Raw genomic sequence first — 27,408 nt, 5'->3', positions numbered from 1 at the left:
CCTGGGCAAGGAAAGACTTTCAGGTGGCAAGCCTCCTTTTCTGGGAGATACCTGGGAAGGCTTTACATCCAGAAACACTATTACTGGCAATAATAGTTATTTTGTGTGCACTATGTATCTGGCACCCGGATGAGTGCAGCTGTCACTGTGGTCAGCAGTGGTTCCCAAGGTATGGCTGTAGCAGTCACTTGTTAAAAGGCAGATTCCAGGGCCCCACTCTAGGACTTCTGAATCTCCGGGGCCAGGCCTGGGGATCTGCTTTTACTTACTAAGGGCCCTGGGAAATTCTTGGGATCAGAGACTTTGGGAAACCACTGACCTTCTCCAAACCCTGTATGAAGCTGCCCAACACGGACATTCATTCGTTCATTCGCTTGCTCATTGGACATTTATAGAACATTTATAGAACATCCACCTCATTCACCCCCTCTCTTCTTCCCGGGATCACTGTTCACGGTCCCCAAGTCCGCCTCTGAGCCTGAATCGTCCCCTCCCTGCTGCAGCTCGGTCTATGCCCTGGATCCATTTCCTCCTGAGCATCTGCTCTTTCTCTCTTAGGCCGGGTCCCCATGAGCCCCTGGGCCCAGGGACCTTCTAAGCCCCGCCCCGTCCAGAGCAGCCGAGCCCACCTCCCCATCCCGCGACTGCGCTCTGGGCCCCGCGCGCCCCGCCCCCACCGGGGACCTGTTCGGAGGCTGCACCGCGGGGCTCAGGTTCCGACCCTCCCGCCACCAGGGGCCAGCCGAGCATCCTAGCTCTTCGGCGGCGAGGGGCGGAACCGGAGCCTGAGGTCTGGGCTCCAGGTGGGCTCTTGGGAGAATGAAGCAGGTAGGGCCGGGGATGCTGGGAGTGGAAGGATGGTGGTGAGGAAGGGAGGAGCCTGCGGGAGCGCTCGGAGAAGGGGGGCGGGGAGGAAGGATGCGCCAGCCGGAGCCTGGGCCTGGGCTGGACCCCACATGGGCAGAAGGGTGGAGAAGGCCTCGAGTCACAGCCTCAGGGGAAGGGCCCACCAGCGGTCGGGGTGGGGCCTGACACTGGCCTTTGGTGTCCCTGCCAGGCCCTGATGGACGACACTGAGGATGTGTCCTTGGACTTTGGCAACGAAGAGGAGCTGGCCTTTCGGAAAGCCAAGGTCAGGTATGTGGAGACTGGCTTTGGGGAGACATCCCCCAAAGCTGCATATTCATCCATTCACGTTCACTCACGTATGCAGTTGCTCATTGATTCAGAATGTAGTCAGCACCCAGTGTTGCCTGGCCTGGGCTAGGGACATATCCCGGACACACCAGACAAGGCCCTGCCCTCTTGGAGCCTGCAGTCTGGGTGGGAAGGGACAACATTGAGCAGGCAAACGAAGACGTTAACAAGATAATTAGCAGGAGAAGAGCTGAGAGAAAATCAACTGGGTGATGCAAAAGAAATTAGCTTGCCTTAGCGCAGTCAGGGAGGGTCTCTCTGAGGAGGTGACATTTGAACTGAGACCTGAATGATGAGAAGCATCCAGTCATGGGAGACCCTGGAGAAAGAGTGTTCCACTTGGAGGGAACAGCAGGTGCCAAGGCACCAAGGCCGTGCTGGAAGGTCAGAGAAAGGCCTCTGTGTCTGCAAGGTGGTGGGAGAAGAGAAAGAGGTAGGCAGGAAGCTGGAGAGGTGTCCAAGGACTGGAATTTTTATTCTAATCACTGCTTCAGCACTGGTCGGACAGACGTAGTGTGCTGGGTCCAGTCACTTGCCTGCTTGAGACCTTCAGCATCCCCCAAAGCAGCAGGACTCAGGGGTGAAGAATGGCCATAAACATGACTGCTGATGACCCAGGCAGCTGCCACGTCTGGAAATAAGCTATGGAGCTTAGCCACACTCCCTCACCTGCTTCTGCCCCATCTCTCCTTCCAGCCATCTAGGCATGAGGGCCTGGCACCTAAATGCCATTCCTTTTAAATTCTCTGATCCAAAGCCAATAAAACCCCAGAATGGAATAGGACAGTATTAGTTTCCAAGGGCCACGGTAACAAATTACCGTAAACTGAGTGGCTTAGAACAACAGAAATTTATTCTCTCACAGTTCTGGAGGCCAGAAGTCCAAAGTCAGTTTCACTGGGCTGAAACCAGGTGTCAGCAGAGCCACACTCCTTCTGGAGGCTCCAGGGGAAAATCTGTTCCTTGCCTTTTCCGGATTCCGGTGGCTGCTGGCTTGGGGCCCCTTTCTCCATCCTCAAGGCCAGCAGTGCAGCATCTTCATCTCTCTGCTCATTTTCACATCGTCTTTTGCTCTGCATGAAATCTCCCTCCCTTCCTCTTATGGGGCTACTTGTGATTGCAGTTAGGGCCTCCTGGGATAATCTGGAATAATCTCCCCATTTCAAGATCCTTCATCACATCTGCAAAGCCCCTTTTGCCATTTGCAGTAACATTCGGTTCCCAGGGATTAGGACCCGGATCTTTTGGGAGGCCATTATTCATCCTCCCATACTGACCAATGATTGTCTTTAAGGAAAGACACTGTAAGAGAACTGGAATCCTGGGGAAAGAGTCGTATAGAACATCTAAACTCGTGTGTTCAGTCTTTAGTGAGCACCTCCTTTATACCCATCTCGGGGCTGGTGGCTGGGGATACGCGGCATAAGGACACGCCCCCAGCCTTTATGGAGTTGTCCAATCTAGACAGAGATGGACAGTCACGACACTGCTGACACTCTGGGCCGGAGGCTTCTTGCTGGGGGGCTGTCCTGTGCATTGCAGAATGTTCAGCAGCCTCCCTGCCCTCTACTCACCAGATGCCAGTAGCACCCCAGCAATAATGTCTCCTGACACTGCTAAATGTCCCCCAGGAGGCGAACTTGCCCCCAGGGGAAAACCAGTGATGTGGGGGTATAGGCCTGCCCCTGGCTGTTACAACTTGGGGTTTTACGTGCTGTGATAGGCAAAAGCTTGGGCACTGACCCTGGTCGGGGAGGAAGTGACAGCTGAGCTGAGACCTGAAGGATGAAGGATGGATAGGAGTTAGCTAAGCAGGGAAAGAGGGAAGGGCATGACGTGCAAAGGCTTAGAGATGAGAGTGGGTCACTGAGTGGTCTGGGCAGAGGCTAGGGCCACCCCGTGAAGTTGTGGAGGTGCGCTGTCCACTGGAACTTTCTATAAGGATGGGAATGTATTATGTCCGTGCTGTCTAATATGGTAGCCACCAGCCCCATGTGGTTACTGAGCACTTGATATGTGGCTCATGTGACCGCGGGACAAAAACTTGGGTATTTCATTTTAATTTTAAATAGGCACATGTTGGGGAGCACAGTTCTGGAGCTGGGATTTGTGCAGGGCGGCGACATGATCAGAATCTTACTTAGCTCTAAAGAAGGATACAGGGCGGCGACACAGCATCTGCATGTCATCGGGAGATCAACCCCGACTCCACACAGTTCTCTGTGCTCTGTCACCTGCATGGCCAGGTGCACTCTGAGTCACCTGGAAGCTGCAGCCTCTATTTCCTGCAAACCTTTTTAAAACATTTTGGTTTTGGTTAATTTTCTTTGGCTGCAAACCTTTTCTATGATTCTGTTCGCTGAGATCCAGAGCCTGCTTGCCAGCTCACAGTTCCTCCAACCCAGGGGCCCTTCCACCCAGGTCACTCCCAAGCTGGCCTGATGTTAACCTTTTATTTTACTCACAGTGACCTTGAACAAGTCAGGGCACCTTCCAGGTCCCGTATGTTCTCATATGTAAAATGGGGATGATATTAGCTCCATCACATGGTTGTGTAAAGAGGACTAAATCAGGTGACAAACGTAGGTAACGAGACCAATGGGACCCCCCCTAACAGCTCATATGGGCTTCATAAATGGCACCTGTTATCTGGCCATAAGTGGGACTTCCGTGTCCTGTGTCTGTGGGCAGGACTGGGGTAGAGGCATATCTTCAGTTGGAACAGGATGTCCCAGTGGGGTTGTCCTTGGAGCTGGAGACTGACCCTCGGGGAAAGTTATATTTATGCTTTCAAGGCACCATCTTCACAAAATTCATTTGGACTCAAAGTAGGATGATCTCTTCTTGCCCCGGACAGATCCGTTGGGTCTGACTTTGGTCTCGATTGTCAAGGCTGGTTTGGCCAGTGTTTCATGGTTGGTCCTCATTCAGCCCAGGGGGCATCACATGAGAAGAACTTTGTCCTCTGGTCGCAGGTGTTAGTGGGATCCAGGTCCCAAGACAACAATCACATGGAATCAAAACTACCCCTGCAAATCCCTAACTAGGCTGTCAAGGAGAATAACATTTTTTCCTTTCAAGAAGTCTTTCACTGTCAATTTATCTTCCCATGTTGGATACAAAAGCTGTTTCTCAAAATGAGCCACGCATGCAATTATTGGCTCTGTTTTAAGGGAAGTTATATTGAAGGAAAAATAATTGTAGCAAACATTTAACCTAGCACTTAACTATATGCAGGCAGTATTCTAGGTGTTTTACTTATAATTACTCATTTCATCTGTATTACAAACCTATGAAGTAGCTTCTATGGTTTTTATCAGTTTCAAGATTAAAGAAATGGAGGGAAAGTGGGAGCTGAATGACTTGTTCAACATCCCAGCTATTAAGTGGCAGGATGGGGATTTGAACCCTCAGAGTCTGGCTCCAGAGTTCCGTATCGTATATTACCCTGTGCTTAGGGGGCAAGCTCTGCTGTGGGAATAGCATTTCCAGGGATTCCATCTTATGCTTATTCTGAGGAGTACTTTATATTTTCCTTGTGTCAATAAGAATACAGAATTACTTCCACTATTTAGAGCAGGCTTTCTCAGCCTTGGCACTGTTGATATTTGGTGCTGTGTAAATCTTTGTTGTGGCAGCCGTCCTGTGCATGGAGGACTTAGAAGCATCCCTGGTTGCTACCTACTAGATGCCAGTAGCACCTGCTTTGTCCCTCCCCACCGCTCCCCTCCCCCCAGCTGTGACTCCAGACATGGCCAAATGTCCCCAAGGAGCAAAGTCGGCCCTGGTTGAGAACCCTGACTTATACTCTCTTGCTCTCTGTCTGGGGTTTGGATTGGGATCAGTTAAATTTGCATTTGAAGGAATTCAGAGCCTTCCTGACACCTCTGTGTTTGGCACAGACCCATGGGAAGCAGGTGGGGGGGGTAAGGGGGGCAGGTGAAGGTACAGAGGGGCCTGGTGACCAGCCATTATTCTCAACAATCAACACAAGCACATCTCAAACTGTGACACACAATATCACGCTCCTAAGTGCCCAAGAGGAGAAGTTTGGCTTTTCTTTGCTGTTATTCCAGGAAGTCTGTTTGCCGCAATCAGTGAGGACTCCTCACCTTTTGAGGTTCCCCTGGCCCCAGTGATTTTGGGAAACAAGTCACACTGCCTCTCCCCACTCTAAAATCTATTGTAAAAATACAGGAATATAACAACATAAACAGGTCTCACCAAGAGCTGATTATTCAATTTTAAGGAAGGTCCACGATTACCAAGGAAAATAACCCGCAGAATCGGGGAACTAGACAAATTTCAGTTCTCTCTGATTAAGACACGGAATTACATATTTTGAAATTAACTCCTTACATTTACAGCTGCTTAACTTCCCCTTATTTATATTTTTTCCTTGTTAATATGAAATTGGTTGCATAAGCCATCCCAACAAACAGATCACTAAAGCGAGATTTCTGCTGAACTGTGACCCACACAATCAAGGAAGTGGTGACGAGAAGGGGACGTTGGTCAGGTTCCTTGATTGGACAGCTTGACTGCACGGATCTGGAGTGTTTAAGTCACTCATTCATTTATTCCCGGTTTGATGCTCTTGATGTTTGGGGCCGGACATTCCTTGTTGCAAAGGCCGTCCTGAGCATTGGAGGCTGTTTGGCACATTCCTGGCCTCTACTCACCAGATACCAGTGGCAGCACTGCTGCTTGTGACATTCTGGGGGGGCCCCCAAATCAACTCCCCTTTGAGAACCACTGGCTTATTCTTTTGCTCACTCATTTATTCATTAAATCAACAAAAATGTTCAAGGACCTGTGTGTGCCAAACACTGTGTTAGGGAACACAGGAAAACCAAACCGGCCTGGTCCCTGTCCTCATGGAGCTGACATTTTAATTAGGGGGAAGGCAGTGAACATGTATAAGCAAATATCTAAATATTAAGGTAACATCAGAGAGTGGTAAGTGCCACGAAGGAGAATGTAAGAAAAAGGGGTCAAGGGGTTACTTTCAACCATGGAGGGCTCAGAGGAGGCCTGAGGAGGTGCATCTGGACTGAGACCCAAATGCAGAAGAGGAGCCAGGTATGGGAAGATCCACAGGAAGGGAGTTCTGGAGGAAAAAACAAGTGCAAAGGCCCTGAGGTGAGGCATAGTCTAGGGATTGTTGGAACCAGGCCAAGCTATGGGAAGTGGGAGAGGGAGGAGGAGACACACTGGAGATTTGTTAGAGGAAAGGAGGTGGAGGGCTTTGGAGATGCCAGTGGGGAATTTGGGATTTTGTTTGCTTTTGATGGACAATCTTTCGAGAGATCTGAGCAGGGGACAGGTATGATCTGGTTGACACTTGACATTTGAGGAAGCTGCTTGTGACTGCGTGTGGCCTGTAGGGCGAGCATGGAAGCCGCACAGTCTGTTAGCAGGCTGATGAGGGGGCCAGAGTGAGAGATGCTGGTGGCTAAGCTCCAGGGACACACATGGGAACTTGACTTATAGTGACCTTTGTCCAAATTCTGCCAGCTGAAGGTCTGGAACTTCTGAGATTGGAGGGAGATGGTTAAAGGCAGTGGGTCCCAGATGTACGTCTCAGGGCTCTGCATTCCCAGGGGAGCTCGAACCAAGGGCCGAAACATGAGGTTCTCTATCCCTGAAGATGCTGACTCAGCAGGTGTTGAGATGGGTGTGAAAGGCTCCTGCTATGTGATTCTGCTGTGCTCTGAGTGACTGGGAATATTTTTCCAGATTGTCCATTTCTGGATAAGTAGGGAATGCTCACAGTGGTGTGTGTGTGTATGTGAGTGTGTGTGTGTGTGTGTGACGCTCATTCAGGTGGGGGTAGGTGTTGATACAAGGCTTAGCTGTATATTCTGGCAAGCAATGCCAATGGTACTTCCTTAGTAAACACCAACTAAATCAGTTTGGATTGAAACCCAAGAGAAAAAGCCCCAGGACTGGCCCTTTCCCAGCCCTAAGGAAATCCTCGCAGGGGCACAGCCTGGGGCTGTTCCCTGGCCCGTGACTCACTCCTTACTCATTACTGGGGCAAGGAGGCTTCCAGAATGACTCAGAAACAGCCACAAATCGTGTTAATGGATCCTCACATTTTTCCCGAATCTCAATACAGATGTGTGTCTCCCCTGGATTTTAAAATACTGTAGAATAGAAATTGCAAAGGGACAGTCAGCCCGCTAACTCCAAGCCTCAGATATACTCTTAGATGGGGAAGTATTTTAAATGAATGTGAATTTAAAAATTGGAACAGATCACATTAGAAATCTGACTCACTCAGACGAGAAGCCACACAGACAGAAGGCAGAGTGGTGGTCTCCAGGGGCTGTGGGGAGGGAACAATGGGGAGAAACTGCCAGCTGGGTATGGAGTTTCATTTTGGACTGATGGAAACGTTTCGGAACAACAGTGTGAAGTACTAAATGCCACTGAGTTGTTCACTTTAAAATGGTTAATTTTATTGATGTCAATACATTTTTTTGTTGTATTATTTTTTAGACTTTCTTTTTAAAGCAGTTTTGCGTTTGCAGCAAAATTAAGGGGAAGGTACAGAGATTTCCCAGATACCTTCCTCCCCCTTCCCACACACAGTCTTCCCCATTGTCAGCGTCCCCCACCAGATGCAAGATTTGCTACAACTGATGAACCTACACTGACACATCAGGATCACCCCAAGTCCGTAGTCTACATTAGGGTTCACTCTTGGTGTTGTAGGTTCTATGGGTTTGGACAAATGTATAATGATATGTATCTTCCATTACAGTATCATACAGAGTAGTTTCACTGCCCCCCAAGTCCTCTGGCCTCTGCTTATTCACTCAGTCCCTTGTCTCCTTAGTTTTGCCTTTTCCAGAATGTTGTATAGTCGGAATCATACAGTATGTAACCTTTTCAGACTGGCTTTTTTTCACTTAATAATATGCAATTTTAAAATCACTTTTAAAAAGTCCAGATGGCTGACTTCTTTTGAGAAGCCATTGGAGTTGGAAGGGTGGGCCGAGTTGGGTTGTGGGACCTGCCTCTTCTGGGTGAACTCCAACCATCACTCAACCGGGTGACTTATTTACGAGCCCAGCTCAGTCCTACAAACACCTGAGTTCGCAGCCCCCTACCCCCACCCCTCAGGGACAGTGGGGAGTAAACATTACTCCAACAATAGCATTTTCTACACTTCCGGGAGTGCAAGAAACTTTGAGTTGGAATTCCTCTCTAATGCTGTGGTTTGCTCCCCAGACGCGTTGAAGCCGCCCCCAGGTGATGGCGGGCCTGTGTGCGAGGACCCCGCCCTGGGGGTTAGGCTGCGGTGGCCATCCAAGCCCTTTTACCCTGAGGCCCTGCGTTCCTGCTCATCCCCGGCCTTTGTATACGCTTCACTTTCTGCTGCTTAAATTTATCCTTAGGTCGTAAAATATTTTTAAAAATTCATTCATTTTTACTTGAGATATAACTCACACACCATAAAATTCACCCCTCCGAAGTGGAAAACTCAGTGGTGGTTAGTATATTCACCAAGTTGTGCAACCATCATCATCTAATTCCAGAACTGTTCCTCGCTCCCCAAAACACCTCATGTCCTTTAGATCTTCATCCTCCTTACTGCATCCCCTACCCTGGGCGAGGTCCCCCTCCTCTCAGCCCCCACAGACCCCAGGCCTGATGACCAGCTGCTGCGTCCACATCTGGGGGTTCTTAAAATATCAGCATGGATGCCCTGTCCTGCTCCTGTAACTGAAGAGTTAGCGCCTGGGACAGCAGGGGCAGCCGGTGGGACCCGGCACCAATGTCCATACAAGTTGTTGAAAATTTCGATCCTGACTGCTTACCCCATTGACACTTTTCACACTGAGCTGAAGTTGCCCGTTTGCTTCTCTGCCTCCCCCCGGAGAATGGTGACGCCTGTGAGGGAAGGACTTCGTCCATTCTGTTCACTGCACTTGGCCTGCATGTAGCACAGTGCCTGGTGAATAGCAGGTGCTCAATAAATGTCGTGTCACCACTTTAAGCCAATGAATCCAACTCACATATTGCTTCAACAATTTTGAAAATCAATTTCAGACATTTACATGTTGATTATGAACTTAATTCTATGTCCTTGGACAATTTAAACTACAATTTCAATTTCAGCATTAGTCATTGTTTTGAGTATCAGATTCATCTGCAAACAATAAATATACATGTATGGCAATTACAAAACTTTCTGCTTTCAGCATGTCAGGGAGTTTTGGCTGATGAAACCCCAGATGAAAAAAATCATAAAACACAGCAACAAATAATGTTTTGAATCAATGTCCTTAAAAGAATTTGAAAAAACTTTTTACTTTGAAACAATTTCAAACTTACTGGAAATAGCAAGAATAGTACAAAGAACTGACACCCGTCACTTTAACTCACCAATTGTTAACACTTTGCTGTGTGTGTTTTCTGAGAATAAGTTGCACACGCCATGTTCCCTTACTCCTACATACTTCAAGGTGTATTCTAAGAACAGAACATTCTCTTATGTAAGCAGAGTACTAGTGAACCTGAGAAATTTATCTGTAGTCCATATTCCAGTGTCCTGTTTCCCCCAGTTCACAATCCAGTCCAGGCTCACCCATTGCATTTAGTCCTTCGGGAACAGTTCTTAGCCTTTATCTTTCACGACATGGACAGTTCTGAAGAGTAAAGGCCAGCCAGCTATTTTGAGGCATATACCTGAACCTGGGTCTGATATTTCTCATGATTAGATCCCGGTTATGGTTTTAAGCAGAAATACTGTGGAAACGATGTGTTCTAAAAGGACATTTAACCCCCAAGCTCTGTCACTACCAAAAGTGGCCCAGAAATGGCACTTTTTTTTTTTTTTTTTTGCCCTCCACCTCCTCTTACCTGCACCCCAGCCCCTAGATTTTGGTCTTCGATTCCTTCACCACCCAAAGAACCTAGGGCTCCTTAGAGAGGAGCCACTGCCAACTCTTGAGGTGGAAAGAAACCAGTCTGGCTGAAGCTGAAACATCCTTTTGTTACCAGAAAGCACAAATACATTTTTTAAAATGTCACAGACTATTATAAAGAACGAAGATGCCAGTTTAACGGGGCTCTCGCAGGCCAGGCTGTGGTAGTGATTAGTGTTTGCTGAATGAATTAATACGATTTTACTCAATTCTCCCATTAAATAAACCGTAAGTCGAGCTCTTTATTTCTAAGATGCTAACATTTTAAAGCACAATGGTTCTGTGATAGCTCTTGGGGGTGGGAAATAAATACCATATTGATATTTGCAACCATTAGTGGGTGCATTCTGATTCCAGACACATTAAAATGGTCAGAAATGAAAATGCAAGCAAAGACAGGATTCTCTCCATTTTGCAGATGAGGACACTGAAGCTACCGGGAGCTAGGGAACAGACCCAAGTTCACACAAGAGCTAATATTTGATGCCTTCAAATACTAGCAGCTCTTCAGAAACAAAAACACATAAACAGGTGAATTCTACTTTCTACTTCTATTGCCAAAAAACCCACACACAAACAGCCCACTCATAACAATGGTGAAAACAAACAAGAATCCAGCTTCCTTACCTTCTTCAACCTCTCTGAGGTGCCACCTGCTCTCCGTACTTTCCTGCTGGCTGACTTCCACTCCAGCCTTCTGGAACGTCGGTCCTTGGCTTCTCTGCTTTTCTTCTCTTCCCCAGTTAAAAACTCCGAGTCTCCTGTTTAAAAGAGGTCAGTGTAACTGCAGCTGCCCTCATGATCTCCCCCACACCCAAATGTCTTCAAGTAAGCCTGAGACTCTTCATTTTATCACCTGGATTCTTGGAGGAACCTCATCTTGTCCTTCCTGCCCTTGGAAACCACCTGACAAACCATAACATGGGTTACACAGAGTTAAAACTCTTCAATATTACAGCCTATATTAGTTAGCTAGTGCTGCATAACAAATTACCCCAAACTTAGCAGCTTCAGATAACAAACGTTTCTATCGCATACTGTGCCTGAAGGTCAGGATCTGGGATTAGCTGAGCTGGGTGGTTCTGGTGTGTTTGCCTAGTGCCTGGTTCTCCTCAGTTGCTACTCTTGAATTCATTAGGGGTTGTGGCACGGTGGCATTCTATCATTCCACCTTCATTTGTGAGCTGAAGTTATCTACAAAGAGAAACTCCCCTGCTTCAAATATTTAGTCATTGCAAGATCTACTTTATAGAGAAAAAGCATAATAGATGCTTGATTCTTACCCTTCATGTTTTCTGTTTTCAAGTAATGAGGTCATCCCCAGCAGCCCCCACAGGTGACCACTGAGGGCTTCGTTTAAGCATCACATGACTCATGGATTAAGACATTCTTACTACTACTCAAATCGTCCCACCTTTGCCAGTGGGAGCCTCTTCCAGCTGGCTTCTGAGTCTTTCTGACCTGACTCGTAGTCTTGAATAGCTTCCTTGCTACCTGGGGTGTGTCGATATCCCAGCCTCATCGTATGCATTTCTCCATCTGCACCTGGAATGGCCTTTTCTCCAAGGAGCCCTGGCTCCTTGGGAGAATGGAGTTTAGAAGCCACAGTCTGGATTTGTCTCCTGAGTCAGCTCTCTGACTCTAGGGCTAGAAGTGCATCAAGCAGGGCTTATGATCTTCTCTTGGCCACGTTTTTAGGCATCACAGTTGTCATCAAGCACATGTCCCTTGCAGTTGATCTGTGGGAAACTCCAGGCTGAGATTGATGAGGACTTTGGATCTCATGCTTATTCTGCCAGGAGAGCAGCTGCTAGCCTATAGGGTGCCCTCGTGCAAACTAGAAAAGATGCCCCTCGGGCAGACAGTTCCCTCCAGGACGTGCAGCTGGAGGGCGGTGCTCCTCTGCCCCCCCCCCCCCCGGGGGCAGGTCACTTCACCTTTCTGAGCATCCGTGTCCTCATCTGCAGAACGGCTCTCTGTCCCCTTCTTACCTCACTTATTTTCTTTGTCCCATGGCAGGTGTTATGGGTTGACTTGTAGCCTCCCCCCAAAAGATATGCTGAAGTCCCAAGCTCTGAGATCCCCAAATGTGACCTTATTTGGAAATAGGGTCATTGTGGATGTAATTAGTTAAGATGAGGTCACACTAGAGAAGGGTTGGTCCCTACTCTGATATGACTGGTGTCCTTATAAAAAGAGCCACGTGAAGACATATGTGGAGAAGGCCATGTGACCACACAGGCAGACTCTGGAATGATGCAGCTACACGCCAGGGAACACCGAGGGTGCCAGCTGTCATCGCAAGGTGGGAGAGAGGCCTGGGGCAGAGTCGCACAGCCTTCAGAAGGAACCAACCCTATGGGAGCTGGGATTTTGTACTTCCGGCCTCCAGTCTGTGAGAGAAATTTCTGTTGTTTTGTGTTCCCCGGTTTGTGGTGCTTGTTACACAGCTATCCCCTCCTCCCTGAGGGTAGTGCCGGGACCAGCAGCACCGGCATTTCCTGGGTGCTTATTCAAATGCGGACTCGCAGGTCCTCCAGACCCCCTAAATAGAATCTTCATTTTTAACAAGCGACCGGTGATCTGCTTGTTAAAATACAAAAGGAATGATCACTCCCCAGCACAGATGCAGTTATTTCTGAGAATAGCTGGCATTTATGGCACCTTTGCTGCCGACCACCTTTACAGGCACTATTATTCTCAGGTAATATTCCCAGCAACTCCATGCAGTTGGCACTGCCACCAGCTTACACGGCCATGCAGCCGTCTACTACACTACTCTAGGGAACATGACTGAATGGCGCCCCCTGGCTGTGTGCACTGAAGCAGCCCTGACTCATCGTCCCATTTTACAGATTTGGAAACTGGGACACACACACAGTGAGGTTAAGTCACTTGCCCAAAATAACACAGGTCCTCAGTGCCGGACACGGGGTTTGAATCTGGGCAACTGACAATTTTAATGTCTGAACTTGTAGCTTGGACCCTCTATTCACCGACACACACACACACACACACACACACACACTGTCATGCGGGGTGTCAGGCAGGGTCTCTGGTCCCGCTCCCCACACAAGAACGCAGGACATGGCGAGGCCAAAAAGGAACACCCACGGAGCCATAGGTAGGGGAGTCACACCACTACACTCTCACTGGCGGCTTGGTTGGAGACACAGGAACCAGGAGCCACACAATTCTCAACCCTCACTGTGCCGCTTGCAGACTCAGCCACCATCTTCTTGCTAGCCCCCATTTTTCCTTTTTTGCTACTAGCCTAGCCACAGCAGTTATATTCGTGGCCAATGGCTCACTGGTTACAGCTGACGGCCAACTAGCCACAGCTGCTGGCCATTTGATCACAGTTGATGGCCATTTACTACCTGAGCCAGCACCTTTCTATGTGAGGCCGAGAGCCTGGAAACTGCTTTTTGGGGCTCTGTCCCCACACTCCACCCCTACAGGGTCTCGCCTCACAATCTACGCAACAAGCGTCTTCCGCGAGGGGCCCTGTGCGAGGAGCCTGGAGGTGAATGCTATTTCCTGGACACAGCCAAGCTCCCCGGGCACAGCCAGGGTTTCTCAGGTCACCACCAGTACTTCTGGGCACAGCCAGACTTCCTGGACTTCTTAGGGTACCACTAGTCTCCCCGGGCACAGCCAGGGTTTCTCAGGGCACCACCAGTACTTCTGGGCACAGCCAGACTTCCTGGACTTCTTAGGGTACCACTAGTCTCCCCGGGCACAGCCAGGGTTTCTCTGGGCACCACCAGTACTTCTGGGCACAGCCAGACTTCCTGGACTTCTTAGGGTACCACTAGTCTCCCCGGGCACACGAGGGCCTCTCAGGGCACTGCCACTCTCTCTGGACACAGCCAGACCTCCTGGACTCAGCCCGGGCTCTCAGGGCACTGCCACTCTCTCTGGACACAGCCAGACTTCCTGGACACAGCCAGGGCTCTCAGGGCACTGCCACTCTCTCTGGGCCTCTCAGGGTACCGTGCTGGAACAACAGCGGCTCACAGTCAAGGTGCTTACATATTCTCGATGGCGGCCGGTCAAGACACAAAAGCAAATATCCGCCAGTTCCATTACATGATGGTATGTTCCCAAACAAATAGTCAAGCTGTCCATTAAATTAGGGATGGAAGGCAATTCCCCATAGTCCATAGTCATTTTCCAGGGCTGTCCTGGGGGTGAGGGATGACCTTGACCTCACCCTCAGCTCCCAAGGAGGACTCAGCCAGTGTTTCCTCCTGGGACTACAAGTCCTGCATCCCGGCTGTCTCAGCAAGAACCTCCCAGCTCACAGGGCCGCAAGGACCTTCGCTTTCTCCGGCCTCTGCTGGTTGGGGAACTGTCCACATCTTCCCACCCCTCCACGGGGCTCCAGCTCTCAGGCAGCTGCTCCTCCTTGTCTTCCTGAGACTGAATGTTCATACGTACAAACTGCTCCACTGCCCTTCGGAGGGCTTTGGCCGGCACCATACCCTGCTCGCTGCGCCATGTGTAGTGCAGGGGACCCTGCTCGCTGCGCCATGTGTAGTGCAGGGGATCCAGGCGGGGCATCCTGCCGACTACGCCAAGTGTCATGCGGGGTGTCAGGCAGGGTCTCTGGTCCCGCTCCCCACACAAGAACGCAGGATATGGCTAGGCCAAAAAGGAACACCCACGGAGCCATAGGTAGGGGAGTCACACCACTATACTCTCACTGGCGGCTGGGTTGGAGACACAGGAACCAGGAGCAACACAATTCTCAACCCTCACGGTGCCGTTTGCAGGCTCAGCCACCACCTTCTTGCTAGCCCCCATTTCCTGCTAGCGTAGCCACGGCAGTTATATTAGTGCCCAATGGCTCACTGGTTACAGCTGATGGCCAACTAGCCACAGCTGATGGCCATTTGATCACAGTCGATGGCCATTTACTACCTGAGCCAGCACCTTTCTATGTGAGGCCGAGAGCCTGGAAACAGCTTTTTGGGGCTCTGTCCACACACACACACACACAAACACACACACACACACGCCTGGCTCTGCTGCCTTCTTTCTAAAGGAGGGCCAGTGAAGGCAGCATCTCTCCTTCCTCCGTTTCTTTTATCTATTTTAAACTGTGGTAAAATACACATAATGTAAATTTGACCATTTTAAAGTAAGCAGTTCAGTGGCATTTAATACAGTCACAATGTTGTGTAACCATCACCACCATTCAGTTCCAGAACATTTTCATCTTCCCAAAAGGAAACCAAAAGCCATTAAGCAGTCAGTTTCCATTCTCCTCCCACTCCCTTTTGCCAGCCCCTGGCAATCACAAAACTGCTTTCTGTCCCTATGGATTTGCTTGTTCTGGACATTTCATATGAATGGAATCATACAATACGTGACCTTTTGTGTCTGGCTTCTTTCACTTAGCAGAATAGTTTCAAGGTTCACTCAGGTTGTAGCATGTATTCATTCCTTTTTTCCTCCTGTATTTTAAAAATTGTGGAGGACGTCATCAAAGTGGCGGCGTGAGGTGAGCCTCTGTAAAGCTCCCCTGGAATTTACAACTAATCGAACAACAATAACTCCCTGCACAGCAGACAGGACTCCCTGGAGTCCACAAAGGACTCCCTGCACAGCAGAGAGGCAAGACGAAGAGGCCCACTACTGAATTCACCGAAAGCTGCAGGTGCTGGATCGTCACTTGCTACTTGTGTAACCAGTGGGGCACCTCACGTTTTATCCTGGAGGGGGTGTGAATGTCCTGGCTCAGTAGAAGCCTAACACCCCATGTAGTAATGAGAACTAAATCAACTATGAACACTTTGTGTAGAGCTCTACGACAAAAAAAATATGTTTCTGGGGCAGCCGGATGGCTCAGTTGGTTAGAGCACCGAGCTCTCAACAACAAGGTTGCCGGTTCAATTACCACATGGGACAGTGGGCTGCGTCCCCTGCAACGAAAGATTCAAAACGGCAACTGGACTTGGAGCTGAGCTGTGCCCTCCATAACTAGATTGAAGGACATTGACTTGGAGCTGATGGGCCCTGGAGAAACACATTGTTCTCCAATAAAATTTATTAAAAAAAAATTATCATCCTTTAAAAAAAAAATTATCATCCTTTAAAAAAAAAAAGTGGTGAAATACGCGTAACATATACTAACATTTACCATTCTAACCATTTCCAAGGGTACAGCTCAGCGGCATTAGTACGTTCACATTTTTGCGTAACCATCACCACCATCCATGTCCTGAACTTTTATGATCATCCCAAACTGAAACCCTGTGCACATTAAGCCATAACTCCCGGCCCCCCCCAGCCCCTGCTGGCCTCTATCCCACTTTCTGTCTCTATAAATTTGCCTATTCTAGGCACCTCCTATAAGTGGAGCCGTGTACTACCTGTGCTTTCGTACCTGGCTCCTTTCGCTTAGCTTAATGTTCTCAAGGTTCATCCACGTTGTCGCAGGTATCAGAGCTTCGTTCCTTTTTGTGACTGAATACTGTTCCATGGTACAGATAGGCCACATTTGATTCATCCACTCATCTGTTGATGGACACTTGGGCCGCTTCCACCTTTTGGTGATTGCGAGTGGTGCTATGAACATGTATGTACAAGTTTTTGTTTGAGTCCTGCTTTCAGCTCTTTGGGGCTCCCATTTCTTTTGAAAATTCTGGGTCTTAAGCTAAGGAACCTGGTCCATGATGGCAGCAGCAGGAGGACGTGGTCTGTAGCTGTGCCCCAGGGAGAGAGGTGAGGACCCCGCACAGGACGTAAGTTAGGCTGTGCAGCCAGGGGTCCACTGACTTGTCCCTGGGGGTTCACTTTCATTTGACAGGCTGAGCGTGTCCAGCCTCTAAAGTCGGAATGTCTCTTTAAAAAAAAGAACAGAAACGAGGGAAAACTGTGGTGACCAGAGGGAAGTCTGTTCTGTTAGGGTCTCTGCTTTCTTATGTGTGGGTTCCTTTGGTCCCTTTCTGCTTTGTTCCTGGAACTGAGTTTATCTTGAAAATAGAACACAGGGGGAACTTCTCAATTGTAGTAAGCATAGGAATCACTTAGGGTCTTGTTAAAATGCGGATTTGGGCTCAGGAGTTCTGGGGTGGGACCACTGATCCTGCATTCCTAACAAGCTCCAGGGCACCTGGGAAGCTGGTGGGTGGAAAAGAGGCTGAGGGGCACAGGTGTTGCCCAGGCTGTCTCCCCTTCACAGTGGGGGTCCACTTCCTCCCACATCTTTATAGTGGCACGTGGTTTTAGCAGAAGCTGTTAGCAGAAATGCCACCTGACTCTAAGTGGGTGTCAGGGCTGAAGGAATAAATAGTAGCACCCTACTCATGACAATGGAGCAAACCATGTCTGACAGAGGACATTCAACAAGAGCGTCACTAGTCAGGGCTTTTTCTCACTTTCTCCTGTTCTCAAAACTCTTGCTGGCCTAGCATTGTAGGTATTTTATTTCCTGGAAGCCTCAGACATCTGAGGTCAGTGTGCTCCCATTTTACAGATGAGTAAGCCAAGGCTCTGAGTAGTTTAATAGCTTGTCCAGCGTCATGTATGCAGCAAGGATGGGGAGCAAATGTGAACCTCAGCTCTCTGGGTTTCACTGTACCCACTGTCTAGGTAGGGGCCGGGGTGGGGGCCACGTGGGCATTTGTATGCCATGTAGTGGTGGCCCTTTTTTGCAGAGGGACTGGTAAGTCCAGAAGAAAGAACCTGGTTTCTGGAATTTTCCATGTATCCAACTGTAATGACCAATTACTCAATTGGGGATTTTTAGGTCAGAATTTTTTCTTTTTTTTTGACCACAGATGGACCCCAAGAATATCAACCCGTGAGCTTGGTTTATTCTGAAAGGCGTCTTTTGCCTCAATGCAAACTTGAGACTTCCTCTAATGATTTCTTTATTTTTCTACTTTTGAATTCATATTTTCATAAAAACACAGAGAACAATGCGCCGGAGTTCCGGTTGCCCAGCTTCAGTTGTGATGACACGTGACCAGCCTGTGTCATCTCTACCCATCCTCTTCCTGCCCCCACATTACTTTGAAGCAAACTGTAGATATTCTTAGCAGATGCTTTTTTGTTTTAGTGGTAAAGTAAACCAAGGAGGGAAGACACGTTCTTTAGACCTTTGCCACAGGGAAAAACAGAAAGCTTTTCAGGGTGTCTGAAAGATGATGGAGACGTTAAAGTAGGGTGGTGAAGAATTCAAGCTGAAGACAGTCTTAAAAAACCATAGTACAGTTTTCAAAGTAACTTAAACAAATAAAGGGCAAGTTTTAAAGACAATGTTAGATTACTGCTGAATTTATGATTAAATCAACCTCCCGCCACAATCAAACCTGCCTTAAAAGCTTGTGGTGAAGGCGGTGTGTGTGCCTGTGGGACATTGTCCTCCCCGATTTCACTCTATGTACTCTGTCTAGACAGAGCACCCCCACCTCCACCCCAACCTGTGTCCACTTTTTGAGTGGCTTTAGGTTTACAGGAAAACTGAGCAAAAGGTAGAGTTCCCATAAGCCCCACCCTACTCCCAATTTCCCCGGCTCACTAACATCTTGTGTAACTCATAATTTGTCACAACAGATGAACCAACACATTATTATCAACTAAAGTCCACAGTTTGCATCAGGGTTCACTCTTGGTTTTGGACATTCTGCAGGTTTTGACAAACGAATAATGACATGTGGCCACCATTATAATTCTCATGCGGACTAGTTTCAGTGCCCTGATAATCCCATGCCCCACCCATTCATCCTCCCTTCCCCCACCCCCTGGCAGCCACTGACCTTTTTACTATCTCCATAGTTTAGTTTTTCCTAGAATGTTGATATAGTTGGAATGATGCCGTAAGAAGCCTTCTCAGATCGGCTTCTTTCACGTAGTCATATGCATTTAAGGTTCCTCCGTGTTGTCTCATGGCTTGATGGCTCATTTCTTTTAGTGCTGAATAATATTCCATTGGGTAGATGGAACACAGCTTATCCATTCACCTACTGAAGATGTGACATTTTAGTTGCTTCCAAAGTTGGACAGTTATGAATAAAGGGTGCTGTAAATATCTGTGTGTGGACATAACGTTTTCAACTGATTTGGGTAAATACTGAGGAATGCAATTGCTGGATTGTATCACATGTAGAAGTTTTAGGGTGACTTGCAGAGACTTTTCTTTGGTCCGTGGCTTCCATCAGAATTTTTTTTATCGAAGTGTAGTGTACATATAGTCAAGAGCACTCAGCTTAAGTGTACAGTTTGATGAACTGTCATACGTGTGGACACGTGAGGTTAAGATACGGAGCATGTCCAGCACCCACGAGGGTCCTTGTGCATCTTACCCATTATTGCCACGTCAGCCATCCCGAGATAACGCTCCTCTGACTTCCAGCATAACCCACTAGTTCTACCGGGCAGGCAGCTCCCACCGTAAAGCTTTGGACAGGAGACTTTTTAGGGGGGAAGGAGCCTTTAGTGGCAGTTTGTTCATTTCGGTTTGTTTTGAGTGGAGCCTGATTTCATCCCCAAATTGTTCTTGCTGGTCTGGAGCAGGGGTTGGCACACTTTCTGGATAAATATTTTCAGCTTTGCAGACCAGCGAATGAGTGAGCTTGGCTGTGTTCCAATAAAACTTTATTTACAGAAGCAGGAAATGGGGCCAGATGTGACCCTTGGGCCAGAGTTTGTGAATCCAGTACAGAGCAGTGCTTTTCCTTTGTGAAATTCACATCCAAGCCCCACTCCAAATCTGAAGCCGCGTCTGAAGCCACGTCTTGGCACAAGAGTAGCCTGTGCACATTTTAAGTCCTCCTCGTGTGGCTTTCATTCACATTCCAGGTTGAGAAGCTTCTGTGTTTCCCTCCAAGGAGAAAGACAATTGGTGCCCTGCACCCAGAACTGTGAAAATGGATTTAAACTTAAACAGAAGCCTATCGGGACTCTCTCCACCTTGACAATACTTTGATTAAATAGTCTCATTTCCCCCTTTCACCACGTGTCATTCTTTCCTCCTCTCCTGGAGATTACAGGCTTCTGCCTGTCGGGGTGGAGAGAGCCGGTTGGTTACCGAAAGCAAAATGCTCTGTGTTCGATATGAGGAATGAAGGAGGTTCTTCAGTGAAAGCAGAGGGGCTGAGGGAAGATGGAGAGATCTGGAGTCCTGAGGCATCCCTGAGGTGAAAAGTCTGCCCCAGCCCAGTGAGCAAGAGAGAGAAAGTTGTGGTCAGAAGGGGATTTTCCAGTTTGGCCCCCTCTGGGAGGCGGAACAGTTTCGAATGACTCTGGGGGCTGAGATAATTAATAATAGCAGCTCACAATTACTGAACATGGTCTGTGTGTTTCAACCACTTCACATGTGCCGCCGTCACTTGATTTTTTAAAATATTCTAGGACGTGGCTACCATTGGCATTCCCATTGCACAGAAACGGAGACTGAGGCATCCAGAGGTGATGTAGTTTAGGGAAGGCCACGGAGCTATTCCGGGGTTGGAGCCAGGATTGGAACCCTGGCAGCACGCACCTCTGTACTGCTCACCTCTCAAGGGGCGACCAAGTGGGGGCCTGGGAGGGTGAAGTGAGGAGCCAGTGGCATTGAGAGGTGGAGGGGACTGTCGGTGTGTGTGCCCTGCGGCTGCAGAGATGGCAGGAGAGAACGCTGTGAGGACAGAGGACCCCATGGCAGTAAAGAGTGTATAGGCTTAAGTCATAACCTTCAAAACTCAAAAACCTAGAAAACTAGTCTGAAACTACATTAGTGTCAGCTTGGGGCAAAGGCTGGGCAAACTCCAGAGAGGGACTGAATAGGTTTGGAGGATTGCTCAGAGAGCGACCTACATAAAACAGGATTAAAGCAATGTTTGAAATACAACAGGCATCCTTTCTACTTGCTTTGGGCTTTGTTTGAATAATAATAATAATAATACCTTCCGTTACAAGTTAAACAAACAGGTAACTGGGATCAACTAAGCAGAACTTCCAACAATTGGAAATTTTTCTGCATTTTCTTTCAGGAAACCACAGCTGAAAAAAGAAAAAAAAGTGGTGGGCAGGAGATTTATTCGAATGCATTGACTTCCAGTTTTTACCCTGGATCACGGCACACTTGAGTCTATTTTTTAAAATCTATTAATATATTGTTCTACAAAAAGAAAAATAGATGTCCCAGTGATCCTTACCAAACTTGATGATAAGTTTTGATACAACAAATATTTGCTGAGTATCTTAAATTCCAGGCACTGTTGAGGATATAAAATTGTCTAAAACATGGTTTTTGCCCTCAAAGACTTTCAGTTATGGATTCATTTATCTTCAGCATAAAGGGGCAAAATTGTATGAAAACAGTTTGTTGAAAATCATCAATAAGATTTAAGGCAAAAAAGGTATAATAGACTCCCAAGGGTCTGATCTTCCGGAACATTCCAGATGTGGAAGTTCTATGTGATCACGTCTCCTTTTTACGTGCCGGGTCGTCCCCAAGCTGGCTTTTCATCCAGGCTGCTGGGAGAGCTCAGTTTCTGGAAAGCACAGATCAGAAATGTTCTGGAGAATTGCTGGTGTTTGGGCATGTCCCCTTCTTCCTGTGGGATATTAGGGTACATGCAGAAATCACTCTAAATTCACGTTCCCTTGGGAGTCCGAAACTGCACAATTCTATAGGAGCCCCTAGTTTGCTTATTCTGACCCCACTCTTTGGGAAAATCCAGCAGGCTCATCCCCCTGCAGGTCTGCTGACTGCCTCTTCAACATCCCAGATGCTGCAAGCTGGTGACTTGTGGGCCGGGAGAAAACAAAGAAAAAAATAAAATAATGATATTTTATTAACATCATTAGTCACCATCATTTAAAAATCCAATTTCCCATTGCAAGTCTGGACTTCTGGCTTCCTGTGAAAATACTGTATGTACCTGGCAGCACTACGGGAGGTTTGCAAAGTACAGTCATCGCTCTGGAAGGGAGGCCTGCCGCTCCCTCCTCTTCCTTGGCACTGGGTTGGTGTTTTAACTGCCATCGTCATCGGGCTTGCACTGGTGCTTCATGATTGTGCCTGAGTGTTTTTCTCTGTCTGCTCTATCAAAAGTGGATACCCAAGAAATTGAAAGCCACGAGTATCTTCTACCTGGCCCGTCACCCACATCTGTCACCTACCTGATGCAGGATGACCACATTCCCCCTTGGTTCTGTCTCTTCTTTTGTGCCTTAGGACAATGAAAAGCCATCTTCCCCAGGGTTAAATTTCATCATTGCACTGCCACTCGTTATGAGCAACTACGCGTTAGACCTGTCCCTCGCCCATCAGGCTCCTCTCCCTCCATCCAGGAGCACACGTTCCCTGATGACGGGACAGCACCCACGGGCTGCACGTGGCCTCGCTGCTCTGTTACTGGGGAATAACCTGACCGTTATCTTTAGGGAACTGGTCATTAGCGCTGGTAGTTGGGAAAGCAGTGATCACTGTCACGCTGCTCTTCAAAGGTGACCCAGTTTCAAAGAGGGCAAGTGATATTTGGAATCCAATGAGGGGAAAGTACGGGATTCTTCGAAAGGGAGAAAACAAAAGGCTAGTGTAGCAATGACTGTTGTGGGCTAATTTAGTATTCTTGGAGCTGTAGCCTGATTGCGTTTGGCCTGAAATGCACTGGGCAGAACATGGAAAGTCAGAAACCAGGGAGGGAACTCAGCCAAGGCCCTTTGGGCCTTTCCGGTTCTCCCCTAGGCACCCCTTGGCCACCTTTTTCCACCTGTTCTTCCGAGTGAGTGCCATCGTCACCTATGTGTGCTGTGACTGGTTCAGCAGAAGCTTTGTGGGCTGTTTTGTCACCGTGCTTCTCCTTCTGTCCTTTGACTTCTGGTCTGTGAAGGTAAGGCCCCTCACCTGTGACACTACTGCTCCCGAGACACCTGGGCTGTGCTTCCAGGTGGTGACTGTCCCTATGCAGGTAGCTGATTTGGGCCAAGAGATACTTTGGTTGAAACTGCTAATACATACTTAATACTGAGCCACAGTCACTTAAAATTAAAGGGAAAAAACACATTGTTTAGTGTGAATAAATAAATGGCTTCTGGGTCTACCAATTATCACAGCTGCAAATATGTACTATATGAGGTGGACAACTCCACATGGGTTTGGATTTTTAACACTATGTAAATATTTAAATATTCTATATATGAATATATACAGTTTGGGAGTCTTCACTTTTTGAAGTGAGCATAGTTAAAATTTAGAAGCCTCGAAAACTGATTTGAGAAACCCCCCCAGTTCAATCCTTGCCTTCTCTGCTCCCAGTAGAAGTTTAACCTGAATTGGTGACTTTCACTTGATTCACCAATAAAAGGGAGAGGACCCTTTTTACCTGTGGCACGCTTATTGTCATTCTGTCCCTTTTCCGCAGAACGTAACTGGAAGGCTCATGGTAGGCCTCCGCTGGTGGAACCAGATAGATGAAGATGGGAAAAGCCACTGGATTTTTGAAGCCAGAAAGGTATTCTCTATTACCAGTCAAACCAGAACAGAAAAAATGGCTGTGGGATGTTTCTGTAGTTTCCTTCTGGGCTTTGGATGGATGTGATGCATGCCCTGGACGGAGCCTACGGCCGTTGGTGCTCCAGCAAGTAACAGAAGCACGCGCAAGATCAATGAAAATGACAGCCTGAATCCCTTCCCACACAGGTCTCTCCGAGTGGTACAGCTGCCACAGAGGCTGAGGCCCGAATATTCTGGCTTGGCCTCATTATCTGCCCCATGATTTGGACCGTGTTCTTCTTCAGCACCTTGTTCTCCTTGAAGCTAAAGTGGCTGGTAAGGCAACTCCTTGAGTCTGACGTTGCTTTGACATCCGTACAGATCCAGGGGTTGCAGGAGTAGGTTTTCGTTATTCATTAATGATTGAAAGATGGACTGCAAACAGCTTTATTGAATTAATTCGCACACCATGCAATTCGCCCATTTAATGCATACAATTCAATGGCTTCTAGTATACGCAGTTATGCAACCATCCCCACAATCAATTTTAGGATAGTTCCATCACCCCAAAATGACACCCTGTACCCTTCAGCCAGCACCACGTCCCTCCCTGCCCGTTACCCCAGCCCCTGGCACCCACTCATCTTTCTGTTTCGATATGTTTGCCTCTTCTGGCTATTTCCTATTAAAATGGGATCCTGCAGTGTGTTATTTTGTGTCTGGCTTCTTTCAATTAGCTGAAATTATTTTCGAGGTTCATCTGTGTTGTAGCATGTATCAGTACTTCTTTCCTTTTTAAGGCTGAGTAATATTCCACTGTATGGATATACCACATTTTATTTATCCCCATCTATCCACTGATGGACATTTGGTTGTTTCCACCTTTTGGCACATATGAATAATGCTGCTGAGAGGAGGTTTTAGAAAAGGCATATGACATCCTACCTTGGACAGGGAACCCTTCCTAAGTAGGAATAAGCTAGCCTTAAGAGTTCAGAAGTTTCATTTCAGAGGTACCATATTTTGTTGCCATTAGGTGGTTCACTCAATGAGAAAACAAAATATCCACAGCCAGTATCAGCGACAGTGTAAGTAAAAGCTGGGCTCCGAAGTCTGCATTCTGACCCCCGCATCAGCTCTGGGACTTTGGGCTACTTTAGTTTCTCTGGGGGGGCTTCAGTTCCCTCCCTGTAAAATGGGGTGCTGATGGCACCGACTTCTCGGGTTGCTGATGACTGAAAGGTGTCCGTGAGTACTTGTAAATGCTCAGTAAAGGTTCGCTGTTACTACTAGGTGGAGGCCAGAGCCACTGCTACGTGGTTTGGGAGGAACATTTCAATATATGCTCTCAGAAAACTCCCTTTGCTTTGAGTGCAGGCTCTCGTGATAGCCGGGATTTCTCTCCAAGCTGCTAACCTGTATGGCTACATCCTTTGTAAGATGGGAGGCGAGAGTGACATCAGCAAAGTCACAGCCAGTTTCCTGTCCCAGACAGTGTTCCAGACGGTGAGTTACTGAAGTCTAACTCCTGGACCCCTGCTTTCCAGACATTCAAGTAAGGAGACCTGTTGTCATCTGTAATCTTTGATGTTTTCTGTATCAGCCAGGCTGCCGCTGTTAATTTCTTTAATTGTGGTAAAATATACACAACACAGAATTTGCCATTTTACCCATTTTTACAGTCGTGTTGTGCAACCATTACCACCACCCATCTTCCCAAACTGAAACTCTACACCCATCAAACAGTAACTCCTGTTCCCCGTCCCCCCAGCCCCTGGCAGCCACCTGCCTACTTTCTGTCCCTATGAATTTGACAATTCTAGGGACCTCACATAAGTGGAATCATACAGTATTTATTCTTTTGTGCCTACCATTGTTGGTTTTAAGTGATTTTTTTAAGACTACAGAATTAAGAACCATAAAAACTTTTTTAACCTCGCATATATTTCTAGAATAGATCTTTTAGATTTGACCAGGCTCATCCTGAAATGGTTTGAACCACCTTAAATTTGCACAGTGCTACTTTACACCAAGACATTGAGCAACGAGCTCTCCAGGCTCTTGGAACATTGTGGGTTTGCTCTGGCCTTGCATCAGCAGAATCAAACCACACACATGTGGGAACCAAAAGGCATGGCTGACTTTCCCCTTGCAGGCCTGCCCAAGCGACTTTCAGAAGCCTGGCCTCGAGGGGCTGGAGATCCACAAGTGTTAGGTGAGAGTCGGGATCACGGCAGGGTTCTGGACGGTGCGGGGCCGGGGGCTTGTGAGAAGGGCAGCCCCCCTGGGCTCAGCTGTGCCTGTGGTCTGGGCGGGCTTCCCCGAGTGGCCGGGCACATAGCCACGCAGGAACCAGGCTGAGCACTGGGCGTCCCCGGGGCTTTGCGACCTCATTGCCCTTTAGAGGGGTCCCACCTTCCCACACTGGACATATGCAGATTCGACCATATGTGCAGGTATGAAGGGGGTGGAAGGGAAATGAGAATGGGAGGGAAAGAACAAGGAGATTTGCCCATCATTCTACTCATGTGTCTGGAGTAAGATGGGAAACAGGAATTTACTCTTCCCTCAGCCGTCTCAGTTCCTGTGCATCTCACACACAGGGAAAATCTCACAGCAATGTGGACAATTGTAGAGTTCACAGCTGTCTTTCCTTTTTATGTAATTAAAAACAAAACAAAAACGGTACAATGTCTTGTGTGACACTGTAAGTTACTGGACATAGTGTGTATGATTGTACAGGGTATAGACACAGACCCTCGATTCTGTCTACGTGAGTGATTTAAGGGCTTTTCAAGGGTGTTCTGACTCCCCTCAGCTGCATCATATGCTTGCTCTCAGAACAGCCCCAGCAGGAGGCAATATCACTATTTTAATTTTTCTCAGTCTGTGGACCATGCTGTTAAGACTGTGAGTGTGTGTTTTGCAGTGAAGCCACACACCGTCCCTTTGTTTCCTTTTTAGGCTTATCTTCAGAGGCAGCAGGGGCTGCAGCCAGAGGTTCTCTATTCAAATGAGCTTCCAGGAGAGAAGAATTCCATGACCCACAAGCCATTGGTTTTTCAGTGAAGCAGGCTTCAGGGAGAGGTTTGAGGAGATGTTTTTATTTTTAGAACAGCACATTTGTAAAGAATGCCCTTTACATATGTTCTAAAGAAAAGTGTACAAATATTAAGACGATTAAAGTAAAGTGTCTCTGAAAAAGTGAGTTCACACCACACCAGTCTGGTCCCTCTCTGCCTGTGACCCCCACTCTGTCCCCGAGCTGATCAGGTTGACTGGACATGCTGCTTGCGTCCATAATGTTCCCCCATGTTTCAGGGACTAATGAGGTTCTCTTCTTTTGGCTGATGGAGACGACAAAACTCTTGGATTCCTGGAAAACAAGATGGCAGGCATAGGAGCTCTGACGGCTCCTCAGTACCTCAGACAGCCCTGCCATATGCCGGCCGGGGCGCTTCTAGACTGAGGTGGAATCCCCAGGGGGCTTAACTCGCCACCAAAAACCCCTTTCTGTTGATGCCCCGCATCTTTGAAGTGACTGGAGTATTGCCCACTGCCCATCGTGGTCATAACTACCAGCTGGAGGCCTTTCACTCGTCCAGTCGCAGATCAGGAAGCCTGGGAACAGTGTCACTTAACGCTGATGCCGTTTTCTCTGGCAAAAGGAGCCCGGCACAAAGCAAGACTCAAGCGCTTTTTAAACTACTGACACCTCTGCAGCAAATTCAAGGGCTCCGATGGCTGCCCGCTGGCAGAATCAGGCCTGCACATGGGTTTTGTTTGGTTCACTGGCCTTTTTTGTCCCCCTTAATCAATTTTCTATTTACAGTTTAA

General features: G+C 47.9%; 2 protein-coding genes across 4 annotated transcripts in view; one reads left to right on the top strand and one right to left on the bottom strand.

The window, feature by feature from the left end:
* Positions 1 to 640: 640 nt before the first annotated feature.
* On the top strand, positions 641 to 26,779 carry TVP23A (trans-golgi network vesicle protein 23 homolog A). 3 transcript variants are annotated; one of them, XM_033101624.1, is made up of 8 exons: positions 646 to 828; positions 1,058 to 1,137; positions 22,825 to 22,969; positions 23,501 to 23,590; positions 23,779 to 23,907; positions 24,949 to 25,077; positions 25,727 to 25,786; positions 26,536 to 26,779. In XM_033101624.1, the coding sequence occupies exons 1-7, from the start codon at positions 820 to 822 to the stop codon at positions 25,784 to 25,786; spliced, it is 642 nt and encodes a 213-aa protein (XP_032957515.1). In that variant the 5' UTR covers positions 646 to 819; the 3' UTR covers positions 26,536 to 26,779. The 3 variants fall into 3 exon arrangements, with proteins under 3 accessions (XP_032957514.1, XP_032957513.1, XP_032957515.1); XM_033101623.1 differs by lacking the exon at positions 25,727 to 25,786 and having other exon boundaries at positions 641 to 803; XM_033101622.1 differs by lacking the exon at positions 25,727 to 25,786 and having other exon boundaries at positions 641 to 828.
* Positions 26,656 to 27,408, bottom strand: part of NUBP1 (NUBP iron-sulfur cluster assembly factor 1, cytosolic) — a 17,767-nt gene continuing 17,014 nt past the window's right edge. The window contains exon 11 of the mRNA XM_033101621.1: positions 26,656 to 26,947. Coding sequence (XP_032957512.1) covers positions 26,889 to 26,947 — 59 coding nt within the window. The 3' untranslated portion in view covers positions 26,656 to 26,888. The remainder of the gene's footprint in view (positions 26,948 to 27,408) is intronic.

Source organism: Rhinolophus ferrumequinum, assembly GCF_004115265.2.
Source record: "Rhinolophus ferrumequinum isolate MPI-CBG mRhiFer1 chromosome 15 unlocalized genomic scaffold, mRhiFer1_v1.p scaffold_54_arrow_ctg1_1, whole genome shotgun sequence".
NCBI lineage: Eukaryota > Metazoa > Chordata > Mammalia > Chiroptera > Rhinolophidae > Rhinolophus > Rhinolophus ferrumequinum.
The sequence above is the reverse complement of the archived record's forward strand: the minus strand, read 5'-3'. Positions and strand labels throughout refer to the sequence as shown.

Bases quoted from the DNA above. Each gene is read 5' to 3' on its own strand.
- TVP23A (XM_033101622.1), top strand. The intron at 1,138-22,824 runs GTATGTGGAGAC...GTTCTCCCCTAG, and splicing joins TTTCGGAAAGCCAAGGTCAG to GCACCCCTTGGCCACCTTTT. The intron at 22,970-23,500 runs GTAAGGCCCCTC...CCTTTTCCGCAG, and splicing joins TTGACTTCTGGTCTGTGAAG to AACGTAACTGGAAGGCTCAT.